General features: G+C 46.2%; 1 protein-coding gene, 1 long non-coding RNA gene and 1 other non-coding gene across 5 annotated transcripts in view; 1 reads left to right on the forward strand and 2 right to left on the reverse strand.

The window, feature by feature from the left end:
* The window catches only part of RNF41 (ring finger protein 41), a 24,810-nt gene extending 20,456 nt beyond the window's left edge, over window positions 1–4,354 (forward strand). For all 3 annotated transcript variants that reach the window (XM_032493089.1, XM_032493088.1, XM_032493087.1), the window contains 3 exons: window positions 539–674; window positions 1,082–1,185; window positions 2,001–4,354. In XM_032493089.1, coding sequence (XP_032348980.1) covers window positions 539–674; window positions 1,082–1,185; window positions 2,001–2,352 — 592 coding nt within the window. In that variant the 3' untranslated portion in view covers window positions 2,353–4,354. The remainder of the gene's footprint in view (window positions 1–538; window positions 675–1,081; window positions 1,186–2,000) is intronic.
* The window catches only part of LOC106729017, a 17,672-nt gene extending 5,565 nt beyond the window's left edge, over window positions 1–12,107 (reverse strand). Inside the window, exons 1-2 of the long non-coding RNA XR_004324528.1 lie at window positions 11,884–12,107; window positions 11,446–11,574 (exon numbers count right to left, since the gene is read on the reverse strand). This is a non-coding gene — a long non-coding RNA (uncharacterized LOC106729017). The remainder of the gene's footprint in view (window positions 1–11,445; window positions 11,575–11,883) is intronic.
* On the reverse strand, window positions 11,230–11,311 carry TRNAS-CGA. Its single transcript has one exon. It is a non-coding gene; the product is annotated as a tRNA-Ser (tRNA).
* Window position 12,108: the final 1 nt, after the last annotated feature.

A 12,108-nucleotide genomic window follows, 5' to 3' on the forward strand; every position in this document is an offset into this window, starting at 1 on the left:
CCCAGCTATGGTCTTTTTGCTCTTGCTTTAATAAAAGGAGAGAGACAGCAATTCAGCAATCTGTGTGATAGCACTAAAAACTCGCTTACTTTAGTCCTCCCTTTTGTCCATTACTACTTTTTCTTTGTCAGATTGACTGCTCTAATTTCCAGCCTTCTCATATTCCCTCTGGACCTATTTTTTTCTTTCTTTGGGGTGTGAAATATTTGATTAAGTGCTGATAGCTAGGCCATGAATCTAGGGCTTCTCAGAAGGAATGAGTGCACAGGCAGAATCTAGGGGGGGAAGGAGAGGCACGTGGGAGATGAGCCACTTTCAGAGAGGGAAGGAGCCCCAGAGAAAGTAGACAGCAAAGGGACGGAGGGGAGTGGGGCAGAAGGTGGTGAAGGAAATAAACAAGAGGGAGCCTGAATGTTAGAAATGACTGCATGTTAGAAATTTGGGGTAGGAGAGAGCGCTCTCAGCAGTTGTGCACCTTTGGCCACATGTATCATTGAATGCTCCTGTTGTCCTATTCTTTTCCCACCCTGGGGGGCAGCCTGGAGATGCCCAAAGATGAGCTGCCAAACCACAACTGCATTAAGCACCTGCGCTCAGTGGTCCAGCAGCAGCAGACACGCATTGCAGAGCTGGAGAAGACCTCAGCGGAACACAAACACCAGCTGGCGGAGCAGGTAGGGCCCAGAGGACACAGGGCAGAACATGTCCTCTGTAGGCAGCTGTAACCTTGTGCCTGTGGGTGACAGGCTCCGATGTGAGTGGCAGGTCGGTGCCTGTGCTTGCGAGCCTCGGTTAGTACATACTCTGTGCTTAGCAGCCAATCAGACTGGAGCTCTTCTTGCTTCCCTTCTTCCCATCAGTGACATTCATTAACCTACTGTTTATCAAATGCCTTCCTTTGAAGGCACTTTGCTAAGCACTGGGGCTAGAGCTGTGAATGACAGTCGTATCCCTGTCTTCATGAAGCCTCCAGTCTGGTTGTTCCTCAGATCTCTTGATTTCCCTCATTCTCAGACAAACTTTTGTCTTTAGTCTGTTGTCTGTCATAACCATTATCCCTCATCTTCCTTCCCTCTAACAGAAGCGAGACATCCAGCTGCTAAAGGCATACATGCGTGCAATCCGCAGTGTCAACCCCAACCTTCAGAACCTGGAGGAGACAATTGAGTACAACGAGATCCTAGAGTGAGTGTCGTTCAGGACGTGGAGTCACTCCACATGCTGGCACTGAGCCCTGCGGGGGAGGAGCAGGGCAGTGGCAGAAGGAGGGTAATAAGAGGGCTGGGCTGGGGCCACCGCCTCTCAGATGTTGGGGTGAAGAACAAGGCCAGAGGAGAAAGGGATAATCTTGAGGATCTCATTCTTTTGGGTGGATGGAAGGGGAAACTTACCCAAGAATTAGGTGGGTACCCACATGTACAGAGCCGTCTGTTAAAGGCCTGTGGAGCGCTAGGAGGACCAAAAAGAAATAGAAGATATTGTTCATGCCTTCAGGGGGCTTACAATTCAGAGAAGAAGGTGCAAATCCAGGAAAGAGATGTAAAATGTAGCAAGAATAAGCAAAGTAAACAAGCAAAATCTAAGATCCCTTTCAGTTCTGGGGTTCTGTACAGTTCATAGACTAAACTGTTAAGTGTGAGTCAGTATATACAGCACACAGTGCTGCACGGGACACAGCAGAGGGGGATAGCTGCTCTTTCAGTACATGTTTGTGGAGCGCTTCCTGCATGCCAGGTACCATGTGCTAATAAGTATTGAAATTTTTAAGAAAAATAACAGGGACCCTATAGTCGTGGAGTTTAATCTGGTGAGAAACATGTAGTGACTTAGATGGGACCAACCAGGGAATTGTTTGAAGTTTCTGAGCCAATGATGGAAGGAAAGAAGGACGAATCGGGTTAGGCTGAGTGCAGAGCAGGTGGTCGTTCCTATTTGGAGGAAAAGCCAATGCAGAGAAAGGGGATGAGCTGGAATGACCACCTCCAACTCCCTCCACACAGGTGGGTGAACTCCCTGCAGCCAGCAAGAGTGACCCGCTGGGGAGGGATGATCTCGACCCCGGACGCTGTGCTCCAGGCGGTAATCAAGCGCTCCCTGGTGGAGAGTGGCTGTCCTGCCTCCATTGTCAACGAGCTGATTGAAAATGCCCATGAGCGGAGCTGGCCCCAGGGTCTGGCCACATTAGAGACAAGGCAGATGAACCGGCGTTACTATGAGAACTACGTGGCCAAGCGCATCCCTGGCAAGCAGGCTGTCGTCGTCATGGCCTGTGAGAACCAGCACATGGGTGACGACATGGTGCAGGAGCCGGGGCTTGTCATGATATTTGCGCATGGTGTGGAAGAGATATAGGAGATCTCGACGGGCTATGAGGAGGAGATGAAAATCAGAAAATCCTGTCACTCCAGCAGCGGGGCCCTGAGTCCTCCCCACTTCCCTTAATACCGTGGCTTACACCTGAGCCACACATCTCCCTGCTCTTCTGGCACTGAAGGGGGGCCCCGGGGCACTCTGCTCAGCTTTTCAGGTGGGGAACCCAGATTCCCTTCTTTTGCTTCATTTCTTCTCCTAAGATGTCTGTAAATTTTCCATCTGGTTGGGAAAGCCCCCACCTCTATATCTATTTTCCTGCCTAGGGTCCCTGGTTCCAGTTATTTTCAGAAAGCACAAGGATACTCATTTTCTCCAGAGGATCAGGGTGGAGTGAGGAATCTCTAACGGTTCCCCTCCTCCAAAACCAAGGAATCAGAACAGGCAGGACTATTGACTCTAAACAGCATTTAGAGGGCAGCTCTGGGGAGAAATGGTAAGGGTGGAACAAAACCCTAGAAATGAATAAGGAGGCCAGCCGGTCATTGTTGGTGGCCCTTAGGGGAAGACTGGACCTCTGTGCCAAGCAATACCCCATTCAGCCCACCTTAAAGGTGTGGGCCCCCGCTGGGTCTGCAGGTGTGCAGGTTAGGATGCTGAAAATTTCCAGATGAGCTCTTCTTTCCTACACTTCCTCGTGGTTAGGGAATGACAGGGGTGGGGGTGAGGGGTTAGTCTACTGGGGTGAATATGCTCAGCAGGAAGCAGCTCTCTGGCGTTTGCTGGAATCGGGTAGGCGCTGCCTCTGTGGCACAGGCCCGAATGGTTCCGTAGACCCTTCTCCAGCCCTGTGATTGTAACTAGTTATTTTGATAATTTCCTTTGGCCGTTGTTACTTGTTTATATTTCACTCCCTCCCTCCCACTTTTTTTTTTTTTTTTTTAAGAATGGCCTGATTATGGCTACCCCACTTTTCCAGCCCAGCCACATTGTTGGCAATTTAATTTATTTACTTTTTTTTTTTTTTAAGAAAGGAAAAAGAAAAAAAATTAACAAAACTTAAAACTTTTGCTCTTCCTATTGTGGGGATTCTGGATAGGGTGGGACAGGGATGGGATCTGTTTTATATTTTTCCTTTTCAGCACAACCTTTGGCTTTAATATAGGAGGGCCAAGGGAGTCCTTGGCTGAACTTATGTCTGTCCCAGTCCTCCATAACCCATCCGAGATGAGGAGCTTCCTCTATTCCAGTGATGGATGTGACAGTCCAGCATCGATGCCTGTGCCCTCTGGAGAACTCTGCTCCCAGCCTATCCAGGGTCTCATTGTAAAACTCTGGACTTAGAGTATTAATTTTGAAGAAATCCTGCCCACTACGCGCCTCCCCCACCCCCCTGGTTTCCTTGGAGATAAACAGCTGGGTTCTAAGCTTCACCAGGCAAAGTGGGATAGAAAGTATGCCCCTGAGTACAGGCTGTACTCTGCCTCACCCAGGCCCCCAAGGACTTGAGCTCCACTTCAGGCTGCCCAGGGCATGCTGTGATCCCTAGGGTGACTGACAGAGTAAGAGGAGAGGAGATGGTGGGTGTGGGGTAGTGGGTAGTGGGTCTTAATAAGCAGGTGGGAGGTGGGGTTAGAGAGATGGCCGTGTAACAGCTGCTGCTCTTTTTGGAGTTGCTCTCCTGGCCAGCTTGCTGTAGGTCTGGGTAGTTGGGTCATGGCCCCAGTGGGACTGTGGGCAGGAGAGGGATACAGCTTGGAGGGCGTGCGGAACAGTCGTCATATGTTCCAGCTCCAGGACGTTGTGCTCAGGAATTTGAAAACGCTGCTATACTTAGTCTGGTTACGACATTTCTTCCACCCCCACTGCCCCGGCCCGCCTTACCAAGGCCCATACCCTCCTGTCGTCACCCTCAGATGGAGCCAGGAAGCTCAGTAAAGGCTTCCCTACCCTTTGCACTAGTGTCTCTGCAGGTTGCTGGTTGTGTTTTATGTGCTGTTCCACGGTGTTGACTGCACTAATAAACCTTTTACTCAACTCTAAATTCTTAATTCACATCACTCCCCTCTTGAAGGTTCTCCTCTGCCTTGTCCTTTCTCTCGCCTTAATTCCCCTTGCTTCCTCCCCACTTTGTAACCCACTCTTGTCTCAGAGCCTCTGTTTTAGGAGGATGTCTGTCTGGGAGGAGTGCACTTCGTATCTTCTTTGCCCTGCGTGCCCTCCTTTGTCCTTCCCTCCTGTCCCCTGTTTTGTACAACCAAAGCTCTCACTAGTGATCTGAACTGTATTCTTTTCAGGGTTTACCTTTGCTCCAAATCCACATCTTCTTAGGTGCTCTGGGATTTCAGGACACTTTCTATGATGATATGCTAGTAACTTTCTCCCTTGTCCCCCAAGCACCTTTGCTTTGGAGTCTGGGATTCCATCACAGGCAGGAACCCTCCACCCTTGTGTCCTAACCAAGAAGGTAAACACAAGGGAAAGAACCTGGAACACCTGCACCTGCTGTGGTTGCTAAGTCTTGCTAAGCCCTTTTGTAGGCATCTGCTGCCATCTTCCTATCATGAGAAAATAATCTTTTACCGCAGTGCTATATTTTAAATTTCTTCAGCATTTATCATGCACCTAATATAAACTTGGTAGTACTCTAGCTACTCTAGTGGGGCAAAAAAAAAAAAAAAACCCACAAAACACCCACATATGGGCATTCCTGTGCCCACTGGATCTACTACACTTTCATAAATACAAGGTCTGATTTAAAAATGCCAATGAACAAATCACAACCTAGAGCACAAGCAGTAATATTTGTACCCTAGTGATACCAGTAGTGTTTAAAAAAAAAAGCTTCAAAATTACTTTCAGAAGCTGCTGTTCATTCTTTTGAATGTCATGAATGATGCAAAATCTTTTGAGGGTAGATTTGGTTTTTGCAAACTATTCATTGAGTGCCTATTCTACAAGAACTCACTAGAGTGGGACTGAGGGGGCAGTGGTTCATGTAGCAAAATGGCACCTATGTGAGCAGAGGGAAGAGAAAGCCACAATTCTGATGGGTTCCAGGAAAGACTTTTCCAGGAGATACAGTGTTTGCTCTAGATCAGAGTTTGGCAAACTACAGCTTGTATCCTGCTGCCTGATTTTGTAAAAAAAAGTTTTATTGGAACATAGCCATGCCCGTTTCTGTTTACATATATTGTCTATGGATGCTTTTAGATTACAGCAGTAGAGCTGAGTAGTTCCCATAGAACTATGGCCACAAAGCCTAAAAGGTTTGCTATTTGATCCTTTATAGAAAAGTTGCCAACCTATTCTGGACTTTTAAGGTCAGGAGAATGGGCAGGGAAGTGCAGAGAGGGTTGGTTGTTTTGATTTTTCACTTCAGTATACATTTGAAAAGTCAGAACATTTTCCTACCAAAATAACAAATGCTTAAAATTAATATTAAATTAATATTCACAATTCCTCAATTGTCCTAAGAAAAGTACTTTTGGAGCTAGTTTTTGTCCAACCCTGGATCCAGTCCAGGAACCCTGCCATTACACCAGTTAAGTGTTTTAACCCTCTTAGTCTGGATTCCTGGAACAATCTTTTTTTGGTGACACTAATTGAAGAAATTGGGCCAGTTGTCTGGAGAGTGGCCTTTTGGATTTGATGGATTGCCTCTTGACAGTGTCCTTTAACTTGTTTTTCTAACCCCTGTTTCTACTAAACAGAACTAGGTCTAGAGTCAGAGAGATTCAAGTTAAACAGTTCTGGGGATAAAAGACATCACGGGAGAGGTGTTCTTTACGTTGTGAAACATCAGGACGTAGGCCCAGCCGTCCCACCATTACTCTGATCTCTCCACTGTACGCTTGAGAGATGTTTTTAAAGCTGGCAAGGTGACAGACACGTGCCCTGAGACAAGGGGCAGCTGGCAGTGCAGCTCCGCCTGGTTACTGCTATACGAGAACAGGGCCCAACATTGCCCCTATTTTTCAAGAACTTTTGGACACCCTAATGTTTATACTAAATGTCACAACTTTTAAATATTAGCTCAATTTTTTAAAAAATGTGGGCCAAAAAAAGAACAAAACAAAAACATCGGGTCCACCAGTTTGCAACCCCTGTTTTAGGCTAAGATCATAGCATGAATAAGAACAAATAGAGGTGAAAGATTTGTTGAAGGAAGAGACTAGTTAATCAGAATCTGAATTTGTTGAAGGAACTCATGGAAGATAAGACTAGAAATAATTTGGGGTCGATTCTCGGAAGGCCTTGAATACAGGGCAGGGAGTTTGGACTTCAATTTTATAGGTAGTTTTTGAGAAGAGTGACTTCCAACTTGTGAGTCTGATGGCGATATTATTAAGCTTTGCAGTAATTCATGCAAAAGAGAATTAGAGCCTGAAACAGAGCAGGAAAGGGGACAAGAGACATCAGAGGAGAAAAGTCAACGGCTTTAGTAACTGACTAGATTCACTCAGCAAACATTGATACCTGTCTTATGCCAGATGTGGTTCTAGGCATTTGAGATATACAAGTAATTGAGAAGCCTTGAAAGGAATGTGCAGCTTAGTAGTTGACATACACTTGAACAAATAATGGAAAACACAGAATACCATGTTGCTAATAGGTAAGAACTAAGTACAAAGGGACAACAAGGAGGAAGGGGGTCAGCTACATACCTGGTGGGATGCAGGAGAGAAGGTTTCTCAGAGGAATCATTGGAGTTGAGTTCTGAATAGAATCAGATCCTAGCAGTGAGGAAAGGGGCCAACAGCCAGACTCAGCATTTACTGTGAGTCACGCACTAAGTATTAAACATCTAGTCATCCCAACAGCTTCATAAAAAGATGCCATTATCATGTCCATTTTCTATGTGGGAAGACCAAAACAAAGGACAAAATTAGCACAGCTAATACTCAGAACTGGGACTTGAAAGTCATGCCAGAGCCTGAGCTCCCAACCACTGCACATAACACAGGGCAGGTAACCAAAGATGAGTCACAGCTAAAGACGGATTTCTAGTCTGAATGAGAAGATAGGTTCATTAATCTGAATAGGGAGAAGAGGATGAGCAGGTTTTGGGGGTGAAGTAATGAGCTAATTTGGGGGCCAATGGGTTGGAAGTGCTTCCACACAGAGGGGTTTAGCCAGAAAATGGAAATGTGGGTCTAGAGCTCAAGAGCAAGAAGTTAGGATTACAGAGGTGGATTTGCAAGTTATCTGCCCAAAGATGATGAAGAAATTCTAAGAATGAATGCAACCACTAAAGGAAAGAACAGCAAGAAGGCTAAGAATGTGACCTTGGGGAATTCCAGAAGTAATCTGCAACAAAATCTGGAAAATAGATGAGAGATAAAGGTGGCTAGTGCTTCAGCTTTTTTTTAAAAAGAAATTTTGAAGTAATGAATCATTTAAATCTGGCTAATGAACTAGTTGTGAAGGATTTCCAGAAATGTTTTGTGCAATGACAGCATTCCTGAAATAAGCGTAGGTTGAGATCATTTCAGCTGAAGTCCTCTAATTTGCTTTACTGGATAAACTGCAGAGATCCAAGCCTCTTAACATTTGGAACAAGTCAACAACTTGGAAGGGGATAGTGAGTTCCTATGTGTTAGATTTCCCCACTTTAGCTTTTTACTCAGGTAAAAGCAAATTTGATTAAAATCTAAGAAATTGTAGCTGAAAAAAATCAGTATAGGGTGGCATTAGCTAGTCATTGGTTATAAGGTGGAGACAGAAGGAACTTCACGAGAGAAGGAAGGAATTAGGCTGTGACGTGGAGGCGCCTAGCCTGATTAGATTGGTGGTATCTTACTGGGAAGAATTAAGGATTAAAAATGGGTGATTTAGGCAGAGTGTATCGAGAATAGGAGCATGTGTTTGAACAGATGGGGCTCTGAAATTCCTAGACGGGATTAATACGATGAAAGTTGTGTTTTAGAGATTTAAATGGTGAAACTGGGGCACCTGAAAGGCCATTGTAACAAAAGCGTGAATTAGATGATGTGATGGAAGAGGCAATGATTGATGAATGATGGGCACGGGAAAAGAAAATGTCTAGTAATTCTTAAGGCTGAAACTAGACGAAATTAAGGTAATCGTATTAAATGGGAAAAATTGAGAACGTGATTCTGGGAAAGAGAGTTTTGTTTGTGTTTTAGGAGACATTAGCTCAGCCATGCAGATGAACACGCAGACATATAGGCAGAGGGAGATACAGGACCACAGTTTGCCTGAGAGGCCATGTCCGGGATGGTGGCATGGGGTTTTTGTCTTGGGAGGAGAGAGAAGAATGCAGCTTTCATACAAAGCCACAGAGGAAGGGAGAAAACAAATGAGATGGAGAAATAGTGTTCTAAGAGAAAAACAAGAAAGTACAGAGTCTCTGAAGCCCGATAATAAATCAATGGTTTTCAACATAGCAAAGTTTTCTGCCACAGTGTTATTAAAGATAGCATGAAGCTGAGGTAGAAGGTATACATTTTATTTTAAAAAAAAAAGAAGTAGAATACAACATGGTGATTTGGAAGTGTCGGGTGAAGGTGTAGTTCTGTTTGTCCTGAATTAACGAAGGATTGAACCAGTGGGACAGGAGCATCTTAACTTGTTATGGAAGAATATTTATGGACGGTTCCTTAGGTGGTTGAAATGAGTGAGACTGCAAGCACAGGTGGAGAAGGTAACATCAGGGCAGATGGATGAGCAAGGACAAATACTGAGCCAGAAACTAAAGAATGCCCGTGAGTAGAACGTAGTAAATATGTAAGAAGGGGGCGTGTGTGTGTGTGTGTGTGTGTGTGTGTGTGTGTGTGTGTGTGTGTGTTGATTATGCAACACAAAGATACAAGGATAGAGAGACAGGATTTGTTGGGATGGAAGAGTGAAAGGATTGTGGAGTTGTGGGCTTTGAGGATGATAAAAATTTGAAGTTCTCTCTCATACACGAAGGTTCGAAGTCTTAGCCCCTCACCCCGAAAGTTACAAGGGAGGTATTTGAGAGTGAAAGGTAGGATCCCAAGTACCGAATAACCTCAGCCCACTATTCTCGGTCCAGATCCTCCATTTTGTAAACCATGGGGGTGGGGGGAGTGCTTCTTCTCTTCACAACATAGTTGTCGGTTGCCCTCTGCTGGTCAGTTTTGGTCTTGGCTCTCTAGGTGTTTAAATTTGAGAGCATGCGCAAAGTGGGATTTGGTAGGAAGTCCAGTACTGAGCCCATTAGATTCCATCCATTCAGTACGTTTTTGATCACATCTATGTCTAAGGCCTAGTAGTGGAGATGCAAACAAAATACACAGTCTATCTCTCAAGAAGCTTACAGTCCAGTCTTAGTAAAGATTAAAACATGTACACATAACCATGTGAAAAAACAACCATCTCACATAGTAAGATTAGGGTGTAGGATATGGTGGGTGACAGGTGGTCAGAGAAGACTTTCAGGAGAACCAACATGTAAGTGAAGACTGAGAAGGTGAGGATGAGAAAGATTATTTCAAGCAGAGAACAGCATGAACACAGATAAATACTACAGCAGGAACTAAAAGAATACCAGTGGATGAAACACAGTGAATATGGAAGAGTAGGGAGAAAAAAAGGAACCAGGTCGTGGAACACAGAAAGCAGCCATGGTAGGGTTTACAGTCTCTGCTACAGTGTGGATGCTTTATTGCAGCTTTACGTAGAGCAACTCATTAGTCCTCACAAGTACCCCTACCCTCCAAATGAAAGCTCTGGCAGGTTGTAGGTCCATCCTGTACTCACCCCTGAGAAAAGTGGACACAGTTGAGACTATCTATATAGGAAGTAGACACAACATTGTAAACTGGCTATAACTCAATTTTTTAAAATGTTAAAAATAAATAAATAGGAAGTAGAATAAATATAACTTGTTTTTATTTTAATTAATTTTTGCAGAAGCATGTCAAAGGAGATGCCTTGCATGCAACCTAGTGGATGGTGGTGGTAGACTGATCGGTTCCAGCTTTTGTAATCAAGAGCCTTACAGAGGAAGAGTAAACAGACCTGCAGGATGGAAAGTGAGAATGGGAGGTGGAGGGGAGGCAGTGAGGGTGATCTTGGAAAATACAGCATGAGGAATGGTAGGAAAGGGGGAAACTCCAAAGTGTAAATGTGTAAAAAGCTCTATGAACCCCTGCCCTCTGTGGATCCTACTTGGAATTGAAGCTGTGCAAGAAATTAAATACAAAAAGAACATCGTCAACTAGTATCCTAGATATTCCCCACAGTCAGAAATTGGAGATAGTAAAAACTAGCTGAGGTGAGTACAGGAGGGTTAGAGGTTAGAGAAGATAAATTCCCTAGCTAGGAATTTGGAACCCGGAGAACGTAGAACAGTACTGGCACACAATGAGCACTCAATAAAAAGTAAGTTATCTTCCCACACTCTAGCTCCAGCTAGATTGGCAGTGTTGGTATTTCAATAGGCCACTCCTCTCTAGCCCTGTGATACCTGAGGAGGTGCATCTCCTCAAGGAAATGCCGGTGAGACAATGTCTTGTTTCCTGGGTCTTCATTGTAATCAGACCTACAATATGTGACATCTGGTCATGAAAGCCAGCGTGCCCTTTTTCCCCAGGGAACTCCAGTTTTGACTATTGTGGCACAAGAGGCATTCATGTTCCCAATCAACAGTTAACCCTTTCACCAAATCCTTTGCTGTGCCCTCCCAAAATAATGAAACATGCCGAAACTCTGCCTGCAAACCTGAAGTTACAGAATTCTTAAAGTGCTTTGTGTCCTAGCAGCCAATACAGTTGTGCATAATTAAGCTTCCCGTGATCACTCTCATCCCCCTCCCCCAAATCCGGGGGTGAGACCTGGCTTCTATTTCCTAGACAGAAAGGGAGGTGCACGAAAGGCGTGTGAAGACAAGGGATTTCCTTTAACACATCCTAATGGGAAAAAAACGGCCGTCACGAACAGGATTCGAACCTGTGCGGGGAAACCCCATTGGATTTCGAGTCCAACGCCTTAACCACTCGGCCACCGTGACTTCCAAAACCGGTCTTTACCGCACTTACAGAAGGGGTCCGCTTTGCGACCGGGGAGGGAGTGTGGCAGCAGCAGGAAGCCGGGCCCGGGGCCGAACACGCACACCCTGTGACCCCCTCCCATTCGGTTCCTTACCTCTTGCTTCATGCCACCCAAAGGAAAAAAGTCGTGTGGAACGGGTGACACAAGGAGGGAGAGTCTCTCGCCCAGCGAAGATTCGGGGTCTCAAGGAGCGCAAAGCTATTTAGGAGGCGATGGCGTGGCCTGCGAAGAAAGCAGTTGGAGGGAAGAGAATGGGCCCCTAGGGTGGCGGCTAGGGGACTCCTCGAGTGAAGGAGTGAGAGGAGAGCTAAGACAAGGCGTTAGGGGCGAGGGAGGCTCCGAAAGAGTTTAAACGGGGAACTTATGGGGATGGATGAAAGGAAGGAACTTTTGGGGGAAGGACTCGGGGGTTCCTTGGGATTAGGGGCTGCATAGGGTTAGTAATGTGCAGTGGGGTTAGGGCCACTCGGGGCTATGGGCTGGGGGCTCCTCAGGCGACGGGCACCCCCTTGGGGTAGGATAGAGAGGTACCCCACTCCCTGGGCTCAGAGGCAAGAAGAGAACAGGCTTCACGTCAGGTAAAGAGCGATCTCAGGGGAGTGTGCGCCCCCTCCAGGAAGCAGCCTCCGCCCCAATGCTCCGGCCGCCGCGGCCGCCGCCGCCCGGGAGGCCGCCGGGGTCCGCCCCGCGCCCGGCGCTCCGCCGCCGCCGCCGCCGCGCCAGGTCGGCCGGCAGGGGGCGCTGCACGAGCCGGGG

Source organism: Camelus ferus, chromosome 12, assembly GCF_009834535.1.
Source record: "Camelus ferus isolate YT-003-E chromosome 12, BCGSAC_Cfer_1.0, whole genome shotgun sequence".
In the NCBI taxonomy this organism is placed as follows: Eukaryota; Metazoa; Chordata; class Mammalia; order Artiodactyla; family Camelidae; genus Camelus; species Camelus ferus.